General features: G+C 41.1%; 5 protein-coding genes across 5 annotated transcripts; 3 read left to right on the top strand and 2 right to left on the bottom strand.

Annotated features, from left to right (window-relative positions):
* Positions 1–1,027: 1,027 nt before the first annotated feature.
* psenen (presenilin enhancer, gamma-secretase subunit) lies at positions 1,028–5,060 on the top strand. Its single transcript, XM_030102176.1, has 4 exons — positions 1,028–1,121; positions 1,511–1,589; positions 2,923–3,027; positions 4,531–5,060. Exons 2-4 carry the CDS (start codon positions 1,529–1,531, stop codon positions 4,668–4,670), a joined length of 306 nt encoding a protein of 101 aa, XP_029958036.1. The 5' UTR covers positions 1,028–1,121; positions 1,511–1,528; the 3' UTR covers positions 4,671–5,060.
* A 988-nt stretch (positions 5,061–6,048) lies between these two features.
* On the top strand, positions 6,049–7,215 carry hspb6 (heat shock protein, alpha-crystallin-related, b6). Its single transcript, XM_030102175.1, has 4 exons — positions 6,049–6,193; positions 6,295–6,452; positions 6,725–6,847; positions 6,944–7,215. Exons 2-4 carry the CDS (start codon positions 6,297–6,299, stop codon positions 7,100–7,102), a joined length of 438 nt encoding a protein of 145 aa, XP_029958035.1. The 5' UTR covers positions 6,049–6,193; positions 6,295–6,296; the 3' UTR covers positions 7,103–7,215.
* Positions 7,216–7,494: 279 nt separating this feature from the next.
* proser3 (proline and serine rich 3) lies at positions 7,495–12,728 on the bottom strand. Its single transcript, XM_030102165.1, has 14 exons — positions 12,688–12,728; positions 12,433–12,471; positions 11,651–11,738; positions 11,309–11,559; positions 10,901–11,046; positions 10,695–10,798; positions 10,078–10,163; positions 9,866–9,996; positions 9,537–9,772; positions 8,965–9,440; positions 8,744–8,873; positions 7,921–8,077; positions 7,646–7,727; positions 7,495–7,566 (listed from the first exon to the last, which is right to left on the bottom strand). The coding sequence occupies exons 2-14, from the start codon at positions 12,441–12,443 to the stop codon at positions 7,515–7,517; spliced, it is 1,950 nt and encodes a 649-aa protein (XP_029958025.1). The 5' UTR covers positions 12,444–12,471; positions 12,688–12,728; the 3' UTR covers positions 7,495–7,514.
* A 145-nt stretch (positions 12,729–12,873) lies between these two features.
* lin37 (lin-37 DREAM MuvB core complex component) lies at positions 12,874–16,493 on the top strand. The gene is made up of 9 exons (XM_030102174.1): positions 12,874–13,249; positions 13,754–13,829; positions 13,909–13,959; positions 14,070–14,099; positions 14,927–15,012; positions 15,108–15,268; positions 15,448–15,579; positions 15,696–15,766; positions 16,061–16,493. Exons 1-9 carry the CDS (start codon positions 13,216–13,218, stop codon positions 16,146–16,148), a joined length of 729 nt encoding a protein of 242 aa, XP_029958034.1. The 5' UTR covers positions 12,874–13,215; the 3' UTR covers positions 16,149–16,493.
* LOC115396333 (chemokine-like receptor 1) lies at positions 16,392–18,908 on the bottom strand. Its single transcript, XM_030102167.1, has 2 exons — positions 18,846–18,908; positions 16,392–18,404 (listed from the first exon to the last, which is right to left on the bottom strand). The coding sequence occupies exons 1-2, from the start codon at positions 18,853–18,855 to the stop codon at positions 17,371–17,373; spliced, it is 1,044 nt and encodes a 347-aa protein (XP_029958027.1). The 5' UTR covers positions 18,856–18,908; the 3' UTR covers positions 16,392–17,370.
* Between the last annotated feature and the right edge of the window lie 365 nt (positions 18,909–19,273).

Below are 19,273 nucleotides of genomic sequence, written 5' to 3'. Positions count from 1 at the left end.
GACTCATGGGAAACGTAGTCTCTACAGTGACGCAGTGTTGGAGGGGAAAGAACGTCGACTGCTGATGATGGCTGTACAGCGACTGTTCATTCATAAATTCATAAAAATTACCCAACAGACTGTCTCCAGTCAAATGTATTTTGCTCCTTTCATCTCAGGTCCGTGTATGAGTAAGAGACTTGATGAACCATCATGTACGAAAAATGATCAATATTCTTATGAGGCATAAAGACTCAGGAAGCAGAACAATTGTTACAAGTAAACTGACATAGAAGATGTGCCCCAAAGTTAACATGACACCACTGAAGTAGAAATAGTCATCTTTGTCAACATAGGTTGAGTTATTTTAATACTTGCTTGTCAGTCAAAATGTTAGATCTGACACAGAGCATAGGATACAGACTAAAACTGAGAATCAAAGACATCTCACAAACATTCATGACGGACTGAGCACCCTTGCTTGCAGGTTAAATTACAGCAGATGGCAGTATATTCACCTCTTGCGTCCAGAAGAGGCGCATCAGAAAGCTGTATAATGTTGTTATAAATGAAAAAAAAGGAAGTTCGATAAGAAGGTGCGACAGAAACATATATTTGAATAATAATTGTTTTTGTTGACCAGCTTTATGAAAAGTGCTTATTGTGTCAAAAAAAGTTCTATTTCCGTCTTGATAGATTATGTAATTCTTGATCTATATAGACACTTTTGCATCCAACATCGTGTTGTCAACACGTTTTCATTTCTCTGGACTCTTTCTAAAATAGAAATAATAATACACAACTGTTGTTTTGAGGATGAGAAAAATAGTTAATTTTTAATTAAGCACAGTTATTCAAGATTTTAAGATTGTGTGTGTGTTGTGTGTGTTGTGTGTGTGTGTGTGTGTGTGTGTGTGTGTGTGTGTGTGTGTGTGTGTGCGTGTGTGTGTGTGTGTTTGAGAATGTGCAATGCGTCAGGAACAACATGTGTTATCACTCCGGTGCGCTAGGAGGCAGTGTGCAGCACAGCGTAGTCTGGCATTACATTTAAAAACAAAAGAAGAAGAGCGTCAGCGAGAAGGCGGAAGTTTTGGTTGGCATCTTCAAGCTAATTTGTCTCAGATTTGGCTGAAATATTTGAGGTAAAACAAAACAGGATCACGCTATATCCTTACTTATTTAATACAACACAAGGAGATCGTGTTATAAAGCCTAAGGTTGCTTTGAATTTCTGCTTTTGTTCCTATAAAGGAAAGAAACTCATCGCGAAGCTAGCGAAATGCTAACAAGTCACCTGATTGAGAGTTGATCAGCAGACTGTAAAAACTGCTTTGCTGCTTCATTTGTGTCATATAGCTTTAGAAGAACTACTCATCTTGGCCTGTTTTCAAGCAAGATGAATACCGTGTTCTTAATATAGACGTAATCGGTGTTAATGTCTGGCGGTGTTTCAGTTTAAGTGGTTTCCCTGTTCATTGATGACCGTCTTCCCGTAGAGTCCCTTTAAATTGTTTTCTTTTTCTCTTTTCAGTGTCCACGTATATTCACAATGAACCTGGAACGACTTCCCAACGAGGAGAAACTCAGCCTGTGCAGGAAATATTACTTAGGTGGGAAGACCTTCATGAAAATTATTTAGTTCCTGTTCAGATTTTATCGTTGTGTTGATGTCTTTGTTATGACGCGAGCTTTGGTAGGAAGGAGGTCAAAATAATATGCAAAATAAACCTTAACCTCCCTGAAAAACCTGTAAAGCTACACTTTGTTAATCGTACCAAGACACATAACAGTGCATTAAAAATTAAGAATAGTGACAAAAGCAACAAAGGGACAGATTATGAAGACGGAGTTTGGGTTCTTCCTATCGTGGGTATTGAAGGAAATCTATTTAGATGTGTCAAGTCATGTAGAAATTCAATCGTGGGTATTGAAGGAAATCTATTTAGATGTGTCAAGTCATGTAGAAATTCAAACTCATGTATGATCAAAGTGGGTTTTTGTGACGTTATGATACTAATGAAGTGGTTGATTATCGTAAATATATAGAAACAACTGTTGAAGCATTACTTCATGTACTGACTCTATAGAATATCAATGAAAATGGGAACGATGAATTTCTTTATTTGCAAGGCAAATTGATTTCTACATCAGCATTGAAACACGAGGCAGTTCGGAATTCCATTGAAAGGAGGCACTTAAGAATCTTATATGAATAAGATTATGAACACACAAAATGAAAGTATCAAAAGGGGAAAATAAAGTAAAAGCTTTATTGTTTAAGCAAAAGTCTAAGCAAATAATGTTTTAATTCCTGATTTCTAAAAAGTGAGCGTAGTGTGTCAGCAGACCTCAGGTGTTCCGGAAGTCTGTTCCACAGGTGAGGAACTTACAAACCAAAAGCTGCTTCTCCTTGCTTTTGTTCTTGTCCTTCACCTCTTACTCTGGGGACACTTCATCCGAGGACCTCATGGGTCTGGATGTTTCTACATGTAAACCTGAGATCTATCAGGTCAAAGACCATTCAAAGATTTATTGACAAAAAGTACGATTTTGAAGTGGATCCTCTGACACATATGCAGCCAGTGAAGAGTTTGAAGCTCAGGTGTGACGTGCTCCACCCTCTTTATGTTGGTGAAAACTGACCGCAGCATTCTGGATGAGCTGCAGCTCTCTCACAGATTGAACCGATAATAAAGTCCTCTGACACAACTATACAACCTTAGGTTGAAAGTAAAAACTTCTCTGATTGCCTCATGCAAAAGTAGAGGATAATGTAAGATTAATGTTCACACGTGGCTGTTGACCACAGTATATATGAGCTGAAGTACTCCTGAGGAGACTTTTCTTCCAGTTTCAGTGAATTGTCAGTAACTTTGACAAACTTGGCATAGCGCCTACTTAAAGTTGTTCTGTCATTGATCATCTTTCTCCGCTTTCTTTCAGGAGGTTTTGCATTTCTGCCATTCTTGTGGCTCGTTAATGTTGTTTGGTTTTTCCGGGAGGCATTCATGAAGCCAGCCTACACTGAGCAGCTCCAGATCAAAACCTGTGAGTTTTACAATCTGTATCTCAATGTTACAATGAAAAAGAGTGTGATGTGTTTTTGTGTGTGTGTATGCTCTTATCTCCTTTCCTTCATATAGCATTATGTGCTTAGTCAGTTCATGTAATCAGGATTTCTGTACAGATGTAGAAATGTGTCTACTTTAAAGATAATTTCTAGAATTTGACAAGTTATTCTGATCAGAATATAAACTAGCCTGCTGTAATTTTGAGTTCCAGCTGAATATGCCCAAATATATTTGGGCATATTCAGCTGGAACTCAAAAATAACGCAACGCCAAGAAAAGGGACACTCTAAGGCTGAACAGGCTCGTAAAGAAAGCTGGCTCTGTGGTTGGACTCAGCCTGGACTCGGTGGAAAAGTGGTGGAGCAGAGGACGCTCTCTAAGATCAGGGCGATCATGTCCAATCAGAGCCACCCCCTAAATCCTGTGGTCTCTGGGCAAAGGAGCTCTGTTTGCTCCAGGTACCTTTCATTGTGCTGCTCCACCGAAAGACTTAAAAACTCTTTTGTCCCTCGTGCCATCAGGCTGTAAAACGCAGCCACTTCAGGGAGGAGCAGGAGAGTCTGATGCTGGTCCTGAACTTTGCTTTTTCGTGCTTAACTTTAACTTTTACTTCATAGCACCTTATGGAGTACTCGCCTGGCACGCCAGACTGTCTCTCCATGCTTAGGGATACACGGAGATACATATATGTCTCTGTGTGTAACATTACAGTCTGCCCCAGGGCAGCTGTGGCTACAATAGTAGCTCACCACCACCCAGTATGGTGTGAAAGGGTTGATGTGATATTGCAGTGTGAAGCGCTTTGGGCTCTGTCAAGCAGGGTAAAAAGCGCTATACAAGTGTAGTCCATTTACCATTTACATTTGAGGTCAGTCTGGCATGCCAGGCTAATGGAGTACCACTTGACTTTTTAATGTTGGATTTATTTATTTATTTATTATGGCTGTTGCTATTTGTTTTTTTTAACTGTACTTTTTAACTTTATTTCTATTTCTGGGTTTAGGAATGTGAGCAACAGACTACACAATTTCCTTTGGGATTAATAAAGTATCTATCTATCTATCTATCTATCTATCTATCTATCTATCTATCTATCTATCTATCTAACTGGTTCAGTCATTTTCAAAAACCGATACATTGACTTGAGAATCATAAAAACTGTACTGCATACATATATCGGGCCTCACATGTTTTTCACTGATCTTGATAATCTACTTACAAAGTGGCCAGAAAAACAGTTTAATTCTATTGTCCCTGAATACTTCAGTTTATATGAAGAACAAAATGTGTCCCATTTTAATTTGAAGATCGCCAATGTTCTTGATAGCTTGGTTTGGTTTTTTTTTTCTTTAATATATATTTATAATACAATAAAAAGTGTCATCCCATTTTGATAAGATGCTGTGTTGTTATATGAACAGTGTTTATTTACTTCTGCGTGGATTTAATTTTCACTAATTCTTTTTATTTTCTCCTCTAGATGTGAAGCGGTCTGCACTGGGGTTGCTGTTATGGGTGGCAGTTCTCACCACGTGGATCACTATTTTCCAGCACTTCAGAGCAGAGTGGGGGGAGGTGGGAGATTACCTCTCCTTCACAATCCCTCTGGGCACTCCCTGACTTTTCTTCCTGTCTTTTTTTTTTTTTTAATTGAAACGATCAACGAAACTGGACCAAATTATTTTTCCTTTTTTTAAACTACAGGGGAAAAACTTCAGTGGTTTGTCTGGTTTCTGCAACAACATTCTGTTTTTGAATGACTTGTTTCTACAGTAAATGTTAAAACAAAATGCTTTTGGTTCCAGAAATAACTTTCACATCTGCCAAGGGATTTGAGGAAGTTTTTTGGCTTTAGACTAGGTTAATCAGTGTTTAATAATATTAATGATGGGATGGATGATTGGATTGCAATCAGTCTGGCTGAAACTGAACACTGTGTAGTTATTGTTTGTGTTCTCAAACTCATTTATATTTCCATGTATATGAAAAATAAAAATAAAAAAAAAATCCAAATTGCTTGCATGTCATCGTGTCTTTACTTGATTGAAACTGAATATCGCTCTCCCATCGTGACCTTTGAACCCTTTCCTCACACGTTTGGGCGACTGATCAGTGGGCTATTTTCACCCTACTACTCACCGCTGAACGCCCACACGGCTCTTAAAGTCTGTAGAACCGCTGGCGCCTGTTGTGAAACCCAACACCTTGATTCCCCCCCGATGTCCCCACTTCCCTGTCGTCTCTTATGAGTCATAACATAATCAGTGCCAGATTTGAGTTCCCCGTCACAGCCGGAGCCTGAGTGACGGGTCCGGTGCCGCTAACAGGGACAACGTGTGCGTGCCGAACATGCCTGCCGACCTCGCCGCCGTGTGCCAGGACCAAGAAAGAAGCGGCACTCATTGTACTGTCCATGACACAAGAGGTCACTTCAAGAAAATGCTGGAGTGATTAACCAGAAAATTTATGTTTGTGAAGGACTTCCAAGGTTCTTCCATGTTTGTTACCTTGTCAGAATTTTAAAGAGGCGTTCGGGATACTCTTTCTCTCTTCCTCGTTGGCCCTGGTGGACGGTGGCTGATCGGTAGCACACATGCTGTGGCATGTGTCTGAGGTGTCCCTGCTGTCACTGTCCATCTGCCACCGGCTGAGGAGGGTCATCAGCATCTTTTGAACTTATTTTTGGACAGGCCTTCCTTGACAACAGGTCTTAAACATACGTCTCGTAACAGCTCTGATAATTACGCACAAATTGTTCGCTCGTGTCAGCGCCGTCCGCCCTGTTAAAAATAAAGAACTGGGTGTAACATTCATAAGGTCTAATAAACATTTAATTGACAATAAGCTTCCGACAGCTGCGTCTCTGGCCAAACAATGCTCTCTTATCCTATGCGAGCGTGCCTCAAAACCCAAGGGTATGCAGTCACGGACATAACAGAAGCAAGGTGCCCCAGCGCGAATTCCCAACTCATTATGCAACTCCACTATAAAACACACGCCGGAACAGTCAGTCAACATCCAGAGGAAGAGGAGCTCACAGGCATCAGAGCTCGCCGTTCTGCCTTCAGGGTGGGCAAGCGCTAAAAGAGGGGGCCGTCCTTTTCCCTTTGACGTACTCATCTGGACAGAGAATTTAAACGGAGGTAACAACTTGACAAGTGCCGTTTGTCTTCTAGCCTCCCATGCTTGTAGTCTGAACTGCTGTCCGTCCGAAACTCACTTTTTTGAATACTTTTCTGACTAGAAATGGACTTCATTCTGCCAAGCCTGGAGCCAGCCGGCGGTATCCCCTGGGAGAAGGTTTTACCGCCTCTCATTCCCCGGCTGAATGGGACTTATGGAAAGTACAGCTGGTCCCCAACACTGCTGATCCCAGACAGCGAGAACAGCAGCTCTACAGAGGTAGGTCCAAGGAATGCCAACATGAGGAGATGCATGAAAACAGACTATTCTAATGTTTACTGAGATCTTACTATTCCTTTAATTGAAATTTAATATGATTCTTTCATTTTAGGCTTTTTTTAATTAGCTTAAAAAGGAAAGTGGTGTTTTCCGTAGACAAAGTTGTATTGATCCATTTGAATGTTCCCTGGAAGTATGGATTGGTGTTTCCTGTTCAAATACTGCGAAGAAAAATCAGGATATGAGTGTGATGTTGTGATTCTTGTTGGTAGGTGCACTGTGATGACAACGGATTCACAGTTCAAGTCGACGTGAAATATTTCAGCCCAGAGGAGCTCGTGGTCAAAGTGACCGGGGATTTTGTGGAAGTGCAAGGAAAGCATGAGGAGAAAAAGGTGGGTGTGTATAAGGGGAACAGTGCTTTTCCGTTCATTTATACAAGCTGTGATTTACGTCGGTCTCCTAACCCGTGTTCCTCTCTCTTCTCGTAGAAGGACGGCCCCGGTGTCACAACCCGCCAGTTCAACCGACGCTACCGGATCCCGAAGGGAGTGGACGCCCTGGCTTTGGAGTCTGCCGTGTCTCCAGAGGGCATCCTGATCGTGTCTGCTCCCATGCTGCAAACTGACGACTCCAGATCCCTCATTTAACTCCCAATAACATCAAACGACTGCCAGGTTCCCCTTAAATGAAAATATGTGCGCGGCAGCCTTCACGAACGCACACACAGAAATAACTTCAGGCCCCTCCTCTCAGAAAACACCCAGCCAGCGCCAAAAAAACACATCTGTTATGTTCCTGGCACTGCTGTAATATTCCGAGGTTTGTATATACTGCTCTGCTGTTACTCCTCAATCTTACATAATGTTTCAAGAAAACACACTTTGTAAATATTCTGCAGCGACACAGGTTTTGTAAATGCACTGTATTGTGACTGTGATGATGATGAATAATGCACCCAGACATATTTCTTGCATCATTAATGTGGAAATGTTTCTTCGAAAAGTACAAATAAACTTTATTTCTTTAAAAAAAAAAAAAAAAATCGTGTCTTGGTGATGTTCAAGTAACTTGTTGCTCCTCCAGGGTTTCCATCAACAGAGAGTCCACTTCACTGAAATCAAAAATACAGTCGATTTGTCGTTATTGTGTTTTCAGATCATTACAATAACATGACGTTGCGTTTAATGTACCTGATCTGCTCCTTTATCCATTTTCTTTGTTTGCGAAGGACTTGTAACAAAGGGTCATCTTCAAATTCCTTCTCATCAGAATCTAAAAATAAAAAGGACGATGCTGGACGATTATTAGCTCAAACCTGATATAATATTTTGTCATGGTACACCAGCCGACAGTGAGTAAATATTGCGCATAAGCAGTATGCAAAAAAGAAAGTTCTTGGTCAGGACATATTTGCCGCGATTAACCTCGGACTAAAGGTCGGTGACCTTTGTAGCCATGAACTGACCTTCAGCCTCCTGCAGCAGCTGTGAAATGACCTCCACGGAGTTCTGAGCACTGCCTGGAGGAACCGAGGCCTGCGGACGTGCCGGGACGGTGCACGGAGGGGAAACTGATGAGGCAGGAGGGGAATCCGACACGGAGAAGAAAACCTCTGAAACAACCTGGGAGAAAGCAATGAGAATACCCAGAGATGAATAACCTGGGATCAACAGACATGTGGAGATCAAAGACCTTTACAGGAAGGCATTTTGCTCTTATAAGGTTAGAGACAGTCTGACAGTGATTTTATAGAACGGTTTGGAACTGGACTTTAGTGACGCACAAAACAATTTCCTAAAGAATCAATAAATTAACTGATTTAAAAGTGATACAGTACGATAACTCTGTCTCTAATAAATGTGTTTCTCAACGTTGATTGCCAAATGCATGCATGTGAAATCATTTATTTTCAGCTGTTGTCAAATCCTTGAGGGAGAAGAGCTTTTATCAGGATTTCTCTGCAGCCAACGTCATCATCAACGTTTCCCTTTTTTTCTGATTGAAATACCACCTGAAGATTAGAGCCACATTTTTCAGATGTGATCGTCTCATAAAGCAAACAGGAATATCATTATTTATAAACCCACTCCAGCAAAGATTTCCATTCTGAGAAGCAACACGAGGATCTCTTGGACTCATCAAACACCCGGCTGGAAGGTTACCAGATTCTGGGGAAATGTTAGGACCAAATATGCACACGGCCTGCCTGCCTTAAAAACCACTTACATAACCTCAACTGCAGAGAAAACATTCGATTATTTTTCACGAAAGCTTGTCAATGTACCAACCTGTCCCAACGCACTGTGGATCGGAGACGGTGGTGGTTTCTGTTCATCCGAGCAGCTTTCACTGGGAATCTCCTGGCTTCCCTCTTTCTGTAGTGTGGCTCTTTTAGAAAGCTTTTGATGTGAAGAACTCCTGTTTTTTGAAAGATGTTTATCATCCACACACATCTCAGCAAACCAATGTTCATTAAACTTTGAGTTTTGTGGGGTTTTTTTTATGTTACCTTGCTGATTTCTTCTGCTGTGTGCTGCACACTGTTGCCCTCTTTGATTGCTTTGTCTCAGGTTTTCTTTCTTGGTCTCTGACAGGGACAGTTTGGTTGCAATACCCGTCTCCCTCTGCAGCTCCAGATGCAGAAAAATGTGGCGATGGCATATATTTACTGGATGGGACACTGGGGAGAGTATTCACTGATTTGTCTTTCATTTGGGTCTTTTTCTGAACATCTGATTCTGGTCTATTAGTGGTTTGTGAAAAGCTTTGTCCAGAACGGGCCGTCTGGACGGGACAGGGCAGGACATCACAGAGCAAGTGCATGTGGGCGGGAACGTGAGCAACACCGTGGTGCTGAGGGACTGAAGAGTCACACACAACAAAGGCAGGAGGGGGGCTCGGTTTGGGGGCCTCCTTGGTTTCCGGTTGGGGAGCAGTGACACGAGGATGTGACGGCTGGAGAAGCTGAGCGCTCTGGCTCTCATGCTATAAGTTAATTAAACAACAAATAAGATATTCAACCGATCTGTGACATCATAGTCAAGAGAAATCACAGAGGAAAAGAAATAGTGTGAATTTAACCTTGTAAGCTTGTCCACTTCCTGGTGGAAGGAGTGAACCGGGAGATGGTCGGCCGAGTGAGGGATGAAGAAAGCTGGAGGACTGAGGGGGCTGAGTCCAGTCTCTGGCTTGTTCCATCTTCCTCCTCAACCGCCACTGGAATAAGATGTCCTCCTCGGGTCGCGTGGCGGCAGGAAATGAGTGGCCGACAGGTTTTTGCGAGGATGCGCCATGAATCGAGTTCAACCTTTCCTGAACTGAAAATGTTAAACAAATACTCATTATAATAATAAAGAACACAATAATAGATTATTGCAAAAATATTGTCAAACATTCTGCATTTTCCTTACCAGTCGTTTGTTTTATTAAACTGGGAATTAAAGGTCGGCGCACTGGTTCATCTACAGTGACGGGAGGCGAGAAATCTGAGCTTCCAAGACCCTCGGAGCTGACAGGGACTGATCCCTCACCCAGACATTCACTGTTAGGAAGACACAAGTTCATTACAGCAAAGAGCAGGAGAGACAGTATCCGTCGTAATCACACTCGGTGGTGTTGCTACCCTCTCAGAAGATGTCGACTGGCTCTTTCTTGAAGATGTTGTATTTCAATGTCGTCCAAATCCCCCAGGGAAGTGTCAGACAGCCCCTGAGAAACAACCAACAATAAAGCAGTTCATGAAATTTTAAGTCACAAAAAAGACTCATAGTACTAAGATAATAAAGAAAACATGAATGTTGCATTTCCAAATGACAAAATGTCCATGAAGCACAACTTCGGCTTTAGAAATTAAAATATGTTGCAGTATCTTTCATAACAGTATGAGGATAACACACGAGCTGACTGAACAATATATCAGCTGTTGATGTGAGACAAACAATGGTTTCCAGGGTATTATCTAAGAGGTTTCCAAATGGAGCGCTGCAGTGTTGAAATGTAAATATTTATGAGCACACCCTCCTGGAATAAAGTTTTATTTGGCACACAATACAAGTAGCAGGCATTTAGTTAAATCTGGCGTCAGTGCAAGCAGGGTGAGAGTAGAATTAGAACTTTTTTCTTTCTTTTTCGGGTATTTAATTAACATACGGTTATCGATGAATGTGACATTTTCTGCAAAGACACACAGGAATGGTGTAAACTGTGGCACATTTCAAGTGAACTCATAAACGCACTCACACCAAGCGATCCTCTGCAAGGAGAAAGGGATCTGTCATGTCGACGCTGTGCAGCCGGACTAAAAATAACTGGATCATCGTCATCTTCCTCACACGGAAAAACATCTGCTCGGAGAAACAAAAAGTTCAGAGAGATTTCAGCAGACGTTTTAATGTAATTCATAAGATGGTAGCCACTGGTGCTTTTAATCTAAATTGTACATTTGCCTGTTATTTTAGTTGGTGTTGAACTTGAGGGTAGAGATGAAGGTGAGAGCCACCAGAAGGACGCTGGCTCGTCCGCAGCGGCCGACGCCATCTGCTGGCGCTGCTCTCGACTCCGTGGACGGCCGTGGCGAAAACGCTCTATGTATCTGGAAAAGCAAAAAATAAAATGATGCAAATCATGAACTGTTTCTGGCAAATTTACTGCTTTTCATTAAGGAATAGAGTCACTGTTCTGTTAAAGAGAAGAACAAATACAATAGTAGCCAATGTCATTTTTGCTTGAACCAATCTTTACGATGTCGACTGGAAAAACAGCTCTCATCTTTAGATTGTGTTGTTTTACCCCCCACGAAAACAGCCTGTAAATGTAATTTTTAATTTAATTCAACGGGATGACATTAGACATACTTTGCAAGTACTGAATCCTGCTGATGTATTTCTTGCTCTGAAGCTTCACTTTCCCCTTGTAATGCAGACTCATATTGTTTGTGTGGGGTTGTCTTGCTGCCAGGGGGAGATCCACAGTCACTTGAGGGCCAGGACTCGGTGTATAAAGAACTCCCGTCAACGGCAGGAATGTAGTGATCATGTTTTTCATCCAGCAGTTGTCTCTCTGGACTCGAGCGGGACCGCTGGTTTGAGCGTACAGGACTCCGAGTCTGCATCAAGAACACAAATGAAATTAATATTTGCCTTTACTCAAATCTCAAAAATACTTGTGGCTTATGGCTTCTGTTCAGGTAAACGTACTGTATTTCTGTCTTTCTTGGACAGAGGTTGGTGGTATTGGTGCGTCTTTTTGGATGAGGATGGGAAGGGATTCCTCCTGGTTAACACACTATAGCAGAAGTGTCACATATTTTAGTCCAGGGAGCACAAGACAGCCCACTTTCATCTTGACTGGGAACATAGTGCTGCTATAATATTTGAATTTAATCTTTAAACTGAGTTCAAGTGATGAAAATGTCAATATCTTCATGAAAACCAAACAATTACCACTGAAAATAACTACAATGTCAACATAAAGCCAGTTTTAATGAAAACTTATGGTGCAAAACACAATGAAATGTAATAAATAGAAAATCTCCAATAGCTGTGGGACTATGAGCACTTTTACAAACTCACAAGGACAACATGGCTTTGAGGCTGATGCTGGGCCCTGTTTACAACGTTTCAAGTGAAAACACATTGCTTTTGCAATTTATTTTCAGAAAAGTGGCTCCAAGCACTGTTTTCATATAAACAGACTCCCAAAATGCAATGAAAGTTTTGCGGTTTGACTTAAAAAGGTTAACCCTGTTGACACAACCAGGGGCCACAATAATCTCTCTGTTGTGTTGTATCCGCCACTCTCTTAAGAATTTTTTTTTCAATCAGTGTTTTCTTCAATTTGTTCTGTGGTTTGAATGGCCGGATTGCAGCCTCCTGTGGGTTGATTTTAGCCCACGGACCTTATGTTTGAAACCCTATGCACAACAGAAACAACACGAGACATTTTTTTAAAAAAATAAAATGAATCATTTTGCTCTTACCTGGATTTCATAGCAGTTTCCGTATATCACAGATAATCACTGAAAATGAGAAAGGAGACTGGATTTCAGAAAAAGCTTCCTGCAGAGTGGCATGTTCGCAGAGGATAAACGACAAAAGCCTATTTACTGTTTTATACAGATTACTCGACACAGATATAAAGGAATTAGCAACACGTGACGTACTTTATTCGTGGACAAATGTATACTTTCAACTCAACTGCTTCGACCTAATAAACAGTAATGTGTCTTTCTTACTTCAGTGTTGTCGGCGAAACCAGAAGAAAGCGTCAGTTTTTGGAAAGTCGTTACGTCACACAATCAACAGCCAACAGAGAATGAGTTTGAATGATTGACGCAGCACTCAGCCAATTAGAGTCCACGCTTTGTTTGCGACACAGCCAATCAGACAAAAGGAAACAGGCAGCGCGCGGAAGAGGAACGTCTGATTGTCAAAACTAGCTAAGTTAGCAACGGGAGTCGGTAGTAAACTTCACGGTCTGATCTTGTTAAAAAACAGCTCAATCGGCTTTATATCTTCACCCTAATACACGTTACGTGTTTCGGAGCTTAGTCTGTCCGATTCTAATATTCGGTATATGAGGATTATGAGTGAGATTAACTCGATAGTAAAGCGCTGTTACTAAACTGGCTAGCTGGCCGTAAACGATAACCGAAGCTAGCCAGCTAACGATATTAGCAAGTCAACCCAAAGACATTAAATGCGGATTTAAAGGTTTGCTTCTCTTTTAAATACTCCGGGGATTACATTTTAAAGTTGGGATAATGCACCACGTCAAGATCAAGACTGAAAGGCCAGGTACGAGAATCGATTTACTGTTACAGTCGCTGTGTTCTCATGCAAATTGAGAAGGTGACAGTATATCACTGAAATCGCTTCATCTCGTGGCAGCATATCTTTTCAGAAACCTGTAAACATGGTCAAGATAATCTGCTGAAGTTGAATCAGCTGTTCCCAGGTTAAAAAAGAAGAGATTTTAGTGCACAACCGTCCCACAGCTTCACAGTAGAAGCTGTAGATGAATAATCAGCTGATACTCTTATCGGTGATGAACTGATGGCTGAGGCCACAGTTCAGTCTCACCATTATCTTGGGAAACATGATGATGTCATACTCGCCTTGTTTTTTAATGGAAATATGTTTAAAGCAGTCTGTTTCATCTATCTCATTAAGTAATAAATGGGATTTCTGTTGACTGATTGGTTGGTGACATCTACCTATCTATCTATCTATCTATCTATCTATCTATCTATCTATCTATCTATCTATCTATCTCAGCTTATATTATTCTTATTTCTGCAGATTTGGATGGAGCTGGTGCCCGCAGTAGATTAGATGCTGTATTAAAGGGACTGGTGGAAAAGACTGAAAATGAAAAGTGAGTAAACGTAATGGAATTCTTTAGAAGTTCAGATTACTGTTCCATGTCTAAACTACTGTCACTAAATATTGAACAGGGAGCAAAATGATGGGGAGCCTGGAAAACTACCATCAGACTCTTTAAACAAGTAAGATGACTTTTATTTGCTTTGTACTTATTCTGTGGCCTACATTATGTTTGATATAAATGCTGCATAAGTGAATGTTTAGTTTAAAAATATACCTGTTCTCTCTGTAGGGATCTGTCTCCATCATCTGCTGGTAAAAGGCAAGTATTTATACATCATCAGTGTGTACAGACAGATGAGTCTGTCACTAATATTAAACATTGTTTTTATATCATACTGAAATGATTCGTAAAGTAAAGAATGGTGTCCAACACAATTTTATGCTTTACACCAGTTATCCAACCCATTTCAGTCCCGGAGCCATATAAAACCTAATTTCATCTTGAATGGGTCAGACCATTTAAATGTTGTTACAATAATGTTTGAAGGCCATCTTTAAAATGAGGATAAGTGATACAAATATCCATATTTTCACAAAACCAAACAATTACTACTGAAAATTATCTGTATCCCATCATAAAGCCAATTTTCATGAAATCTGCTGGTGTAAAACTGTCCAAAAAGCAGCTCCTATAGCTGCATCTTTAGGCATGTTTTTACAAACTCAACCTGACAGTGTGGGTGTGAGGCTAGTTTGCGCATAATGAGATAGCAAGCTTTCATATCAGCGTCACCATATCTCACCTCGGGTCTCAGTGTAGCGTTGTGTCTTCCACTGTTTAAAAAAAATTGGATAAAATCAATTTTTTCATTGACACTTCTCCAATATACTTGATATTTTGGCAGGGGCCAGGTTGGAGTCTCATGTGGACTACTTTTGGCACACAGACTTTATATTTGCATGCCTGCTTTACATCAACAGGCATGACTAATGCATCAAATGCAAAATCACTATTAGAATAATTGAATTGGCATAAAGATTTTCAAAAACAATTACTAAATTCTGTTGAAGAGATCATACCTAAGCATCTGTGTTTATATTTATTATTCCCCCCCCCCCTTTTTTTTAAATGATTGTTATTCTCAGACCTTCAGCGCGCTTCCCACAGCACAGGAGGAAGAAGCGAAAAGAGATGGACGAGAGCATACCAGAGACAAACCACCATAAACAAAGTACGTTCATGATGCTAATGGCACGGTGAGAAGTCACACAGCACATTTTTTAATATTTTTTGTATATTTGTTTTCTTTCTTTCTCCCTTTGCTAGATGCATACATTATTAAGTTGTTCGATCGCAGTGTTGATCTGGCTCAATTCAACACCAGCACCCCGCTCTATCCGATCTGCCGCGCCTGGATGAGGAACAATCCGTCCGTCCGAGAACCAGCAGCTTGCCCGGGTTCTCCATACAGCATGGTGGAGGAGGAGGTCAGACCACGGTTGTTGGATTGTTTTCCTCTTGTTATTAGAAGTAAAATCCTGTGATTTTAAAGGTCCTCTTGATTTTTAGTGGCTGTGTTAGTTCAATAATGTAGTAAATGTGTTATTACTTTTATTCAGCCAATGTTGATTTTCCAAATTTGTATTTTATTTCTTTTCTTTTCCAGGTTTCAGATATGATCAATGGTAAAGGTCAGAATGTGTACAGACTCCCTCCTCCGACCTCGTGTCCTTTCAGCTCCTCCGGTGAACCCATAAATCTCAGGATCCCACAAACTGAAAAACCCACAGTTACTAAGGTTCTTGTGTAACATTTCATTGCATTAATCTGACTGATTTTGCAAACTAAAAATAAACACACTTAGGAATCGTCTCCTTTGTTAAAAGTTGACTATAATTCCTTTTCTTTCTGTAGCTCCCAGAAGTGGCTGCATCAGGAGCTCATATAGGCGACCACATGGAACGCTGGAAGAAGATCAGACAGAAGTAAGTCTTTGATGATCGCCTATTATTAGGTTGTGGGTTATGAACCATTTTTACCGAGTGGCTACTGGTGTTAGGTGTTTTATATGGATGAAGTCAGCATAATCTCAAACTAAAACGTGGAAAAGCCATGTTCACTTAGTAAATCCCACTAGACACCTTGAGGTGTGTAAATAAGATTTATTGCAACATTTGCTTACAGGTGCTGCACATTTCATGTCAGTGCGTTTACATTTTGAAAATTCACTGAAAAAGGGAATTAAGGTGCGAGTTGCCACATGTGAATATGTTTTCCAGATGGAAGGAGTGCTCCAACAAGAACCAGTTAAGATACAGCGAGAGCATCAAGATCCTGAAGGAAATGAAGGAGCTTTACGACCACTGACGACCCTGGAGATCCTCAACACAGAATGAATTCTATGCAGTTTGAAAGGAGCCACGGCCGCTGTGTGGACACACTGTCACACCAGTAGAGGAACATTCACAGAACTTTGAGCCTCAAGTTCATTTGTCCTTTGCACTGCAAGTGTTTTGGTACGGTTTCCTGTATGGGTGTGTCTCGTGTTGTATCGTCGGACATTTTTATTCATAAAATTCACTGTACTTGTCTGATTGACTCAGTTTTACCATTTTTCCACAGAACCTATCTATCTAGCTATGGGAGAAGTTTTTCCTCACATTTCACTGTATTTCGCACCAGCAATTTTAATTAAAGTTAGCTTCATGTTGAGATTGTGGTAATCTTTGCTTTTGTAAAGATATAGAAGTTTTCATCACAGTCTACCCCACGACAACTACAAAAAAAAACCCCATTCCATTCGATTTGTGTCACTGGTTGCACCATAGCGATTGCTCACTCCTGGGTCTGATATTTCTGTGTGTTCTATTTTAACATTAACCACAACATTTGTTTCTCACACTCAGAAGTGCAAAAGCGAAGAGCTAGCAAAACATCACCCATGTGTGGTTTAACGTTCCAAGCAACTAAGGGCCAGTACTTCTATTTGTGGTTTAATACATCAACTACAAGTATTTATAGGTTGTTTTTTTTGTTGTTTTTTTTTTTTAATTTAACTGAACCAACCCATGCACAAGTCCATGTTTCCGAGGTGTAGCAAGGTACTAAGATAATGATCATTCTCATTCTGCAATTAAAAGATCTCAACTCTAAACCGCTGCGGCATCCTGTTGAAACAGTGGTGAGGTAAACGTCACGTTCACGTTCACTGGTAAAGAAGAGAGCAGCTCAACAACACTATTTTATTGGTTTTATAGACATGCATTTCAGTTGAAGTTAAATGACGGGCTTGTTTTTCGTGCAGTAATCAGCATGAGCATCAAAAGTTGAAAAAGAAAAACAGAATAAATCTTCGTTAACTTGAAGCAATGCCATATCCGACAGCATCTATTCACAATGTTTTCGTGCTGTGAGCAAACGGGTGTTTTCAATTTGGCTGATGCAGCAAAGCAGTTAGTTGTTGCCAGGTGACATTAGAAAGGTAAAAAATATGGAAATTGTTCATGATTCCTGGGTTTTATGAGCTGTGACTTCCAGCCCCCATTGAGCAGATGTGCAGTTCATCATAGCGCAGCAAAATGTTTAAAGATTAGTTCAAGTCTGTGGACAGCTTTCTGTCTTCCAGCGGAGCAGACTCCGACTTGTGGACAATCCGTGAGAGTTGTGTGGAGAAAGAACGAGAGGACTTAAATGATGTGGGGTCCTCTGCCAAGGCGCTCTCAAGGACGAAGCATATGGAGCGCTTCAGCTTCTTCTGGAACTCCTCGCACATGAAAACATAGAGGATGGGGTTCAAGGCGCTGTTCATGAAAGCTAGAGTCAGTGTCACAGGTCCTCCGATCTTCACAACGCTTCGGAGTGAAGGATTCGTCTTGGCCTTTAACTCCATAAAGCTCACAACGTGGAAAGGCAGCCAGCAGATGAAAAAGGCAAAAATGATAGAAAGAATGATTCGACAGGGTCTTCGTTTCCTTGTATTGTGCAGACGTCGTGCACGGATCCCGATAGCCACATAGGACACGAGTATCACCAGGAACGGGATGAGGAAGCCCATGACAAAACGGAAAGTGTAAAGGATCCATTTCTGTTCGGGCGTCATTTCTCTGCCGTAAACGCACTTGAAGACTCCTCGTATCTCTTTCACCGAGCGAAACGTGGCATTAGGGATGCTGCAGATCGCTGCCGTCACCCAGACGACCACGCACATGATCTGTGCTTTGCGGACAGAGCGCTTGTTCTGCGCCCACGCCACCACCCAAATGGACACGCAGCGGTCCAGGCTGATGGCTGTGAGAAAAAACACGCTGGCAAACATGTTCACTAACGACAAAAAGTTGCTGAACTTGCACATGGGCTGCCCAAAAGGCCACTGGTGTCCTCGAGAGAGAGAAACAGTGGAGAAAATCAGGAAGGTGGTGAAGAGGAAGTCAGCTAGGGCCAAGTTGAGAAACCACACTGAGTTGACGCTTCTCTTCATCTTGAAGCCCGTCACGTAGATCACCAGGCCGTTACCCAGAGTCCCAAATATGACGATGAGGCAGTAGATGACCACGTTCGCTGTTTGTATGCGTCGGTAAATCTCGTCCAGCCCAGGGGACCGATTCGTGGGGGAAGTGGTGTTTTCTGATGGCAAAAAAATGACAAAAAGAAGTGAGTTTACACACCCAGAAAAGCATCAGAGTCTCTTAACTTTTACCTGATGATGGAAAATAGCAATAAAATGCATCAAAGTATAAAGAACCTTTAAAAATGACAATGATGATTAATTGATTTGAATTCTACAATTTGTGCAAAGAAAAGAAAAGTTATGAATTTCAAAACAATGAACAGTGAATGACCTATATGTCAATGCTACTCTTGCCCATCTGATGGTTAACTTTGCAACACAATTTTATGCTAAACTGCATGTTGATGTCTGCATTGAAATATGTTTCATAATCAGAAAAGATTACCTTTGTCAAGACAAATGAATAAACTTATTTTGTCCTAATTTAGCAAGGTGGGCCATGTGATGGGCCAGTGCATTTTAAAAGTGAATGTTAATATATATTTAAAGTATCTTACCAGTCCCCATCTTCGTTGCAGTGACAACACTCTGACTTCAAGTGTGTTTTTGTGTGTGTGTGTGTGTGTGTGTGTGTGGGTGCATTGCTATCTGTCACTCCTTTTTATTCACCCCTCCTTCTTGGTTTGTACAGCTGCCAATGAGAGACAATACTTGTGCACGGGAAGTGAGCAAAACATGGCACTTCATACAATAACATTGTTCCCAGTTGGCCATGTGTTAAAGGAAGCTCAGTTAGGAGGGTTGAGGAGCAGTTGTTTCTCAATGCTCGGACTATAATCCAAAGTATGGTTTTGATAAGCAATTGTTTCTGCTTTGCATCAGAAAAGTTGTCAGATTTGTTTGTGTTTTGTGTGATTCTGGTGACTCAAACTGTAATCTTTCAACACAATGAAGACATGTTGTTGTTATCCACACAGTGGAAAAG

The sequence above is a fragment of the Salarias fasciatus genome, chromosome 11 (genome assembly GCF_902148845.1).
Source record: "Salarias fasciatus chromosome 11, fSalaFa1.1, whole genome shotgun sequence".
Classification (NCBI taxonomy): domain Eukaryota; kingdom Metazoa; phylum Chordata; class Actinopteri; order Blenniiformes; family Blenniidae; genus Salarias; species Salarias fasciatus.
This window is presented reverse-complemented; position numbering and strand designations above follow the sequence as displayed.

Coding starts and splice junctions, on each gene's coding strand:
- psenen (XM_030102176.1), top strand. CDS start 1,529: ATGAACCTGGAACGACTTCCCAACGAGGAGAAACTCAGCCTGTGCAGG. Junction 1,590..2,922: donor GTGCAGGAAATATTACTTAG/GTGGGAAGACCT, acceptor GCTTTCTTTCAG/GAGGTTTTGCATTTCTGCCA. Junction 3,028..4,530: donor GCAGCTCCAGATCAAAACCT/GTGAGTTTTACA, acceptor TTTCTCCTCTAG/ATGTGAAGCGGTCTGCACTG.
- hspb6 (XM_030102175.1), top strand. CDS start 6,297: ATGGACTTCATTCTGCCAAGCCTGGAGCCAGCCGGCGGTATCCCCTGG. Junction 6,453..6,724: donor AGAACAGCAGCTCTACAGAG/GTAGGTCCAAGG, acceptor TCTTGTTGGTAG/GTGCACTGTGATGACAACGG. Junction 6,848..6,943: donor GAAAGCATGAGGAGAAAAAG/GTGGGTGTGTAT, acceptor CTCTTCTCGTAG/AAGGACGGCCCCGGTGTCAC.
- proser3 (XM_030102165.1), bottom strand. Junction 11,560..11,650: donor CCAAGAAAGACAGAAATACA/GTACGTTTACCT, acceptor TTCTTGATGCAG/ACTCGGAGTCCTGTACGCTC. Junction 9,441..9,536: donor GAAGTGGACAAGCTTACAAG/GTTAAATTCACA, acceptor ATTAACTTATAG/CATGAGAGCCAGAGCGCTCA.
- lin37 (XM_030102174.1), top strand. CDS start 13,216: ATGCACCACGTCAAGATCAAGACTGAAAGGCCAG. Junction 14,100..14,926: donor CCATCATCTGCTGGTAAAAG/GCAAGTATTTAT, acceptor TGTTATTCTCAG/ACCTTCAGCGCGCTTCCCAC. Junction 15,767..16,060: donor TGGAAGAAGATCAGACAGAA/GTAAGTCTTTGA, acceptor TATGTTTTCCAG/ATGGAAGGAGTGCTCCAACA.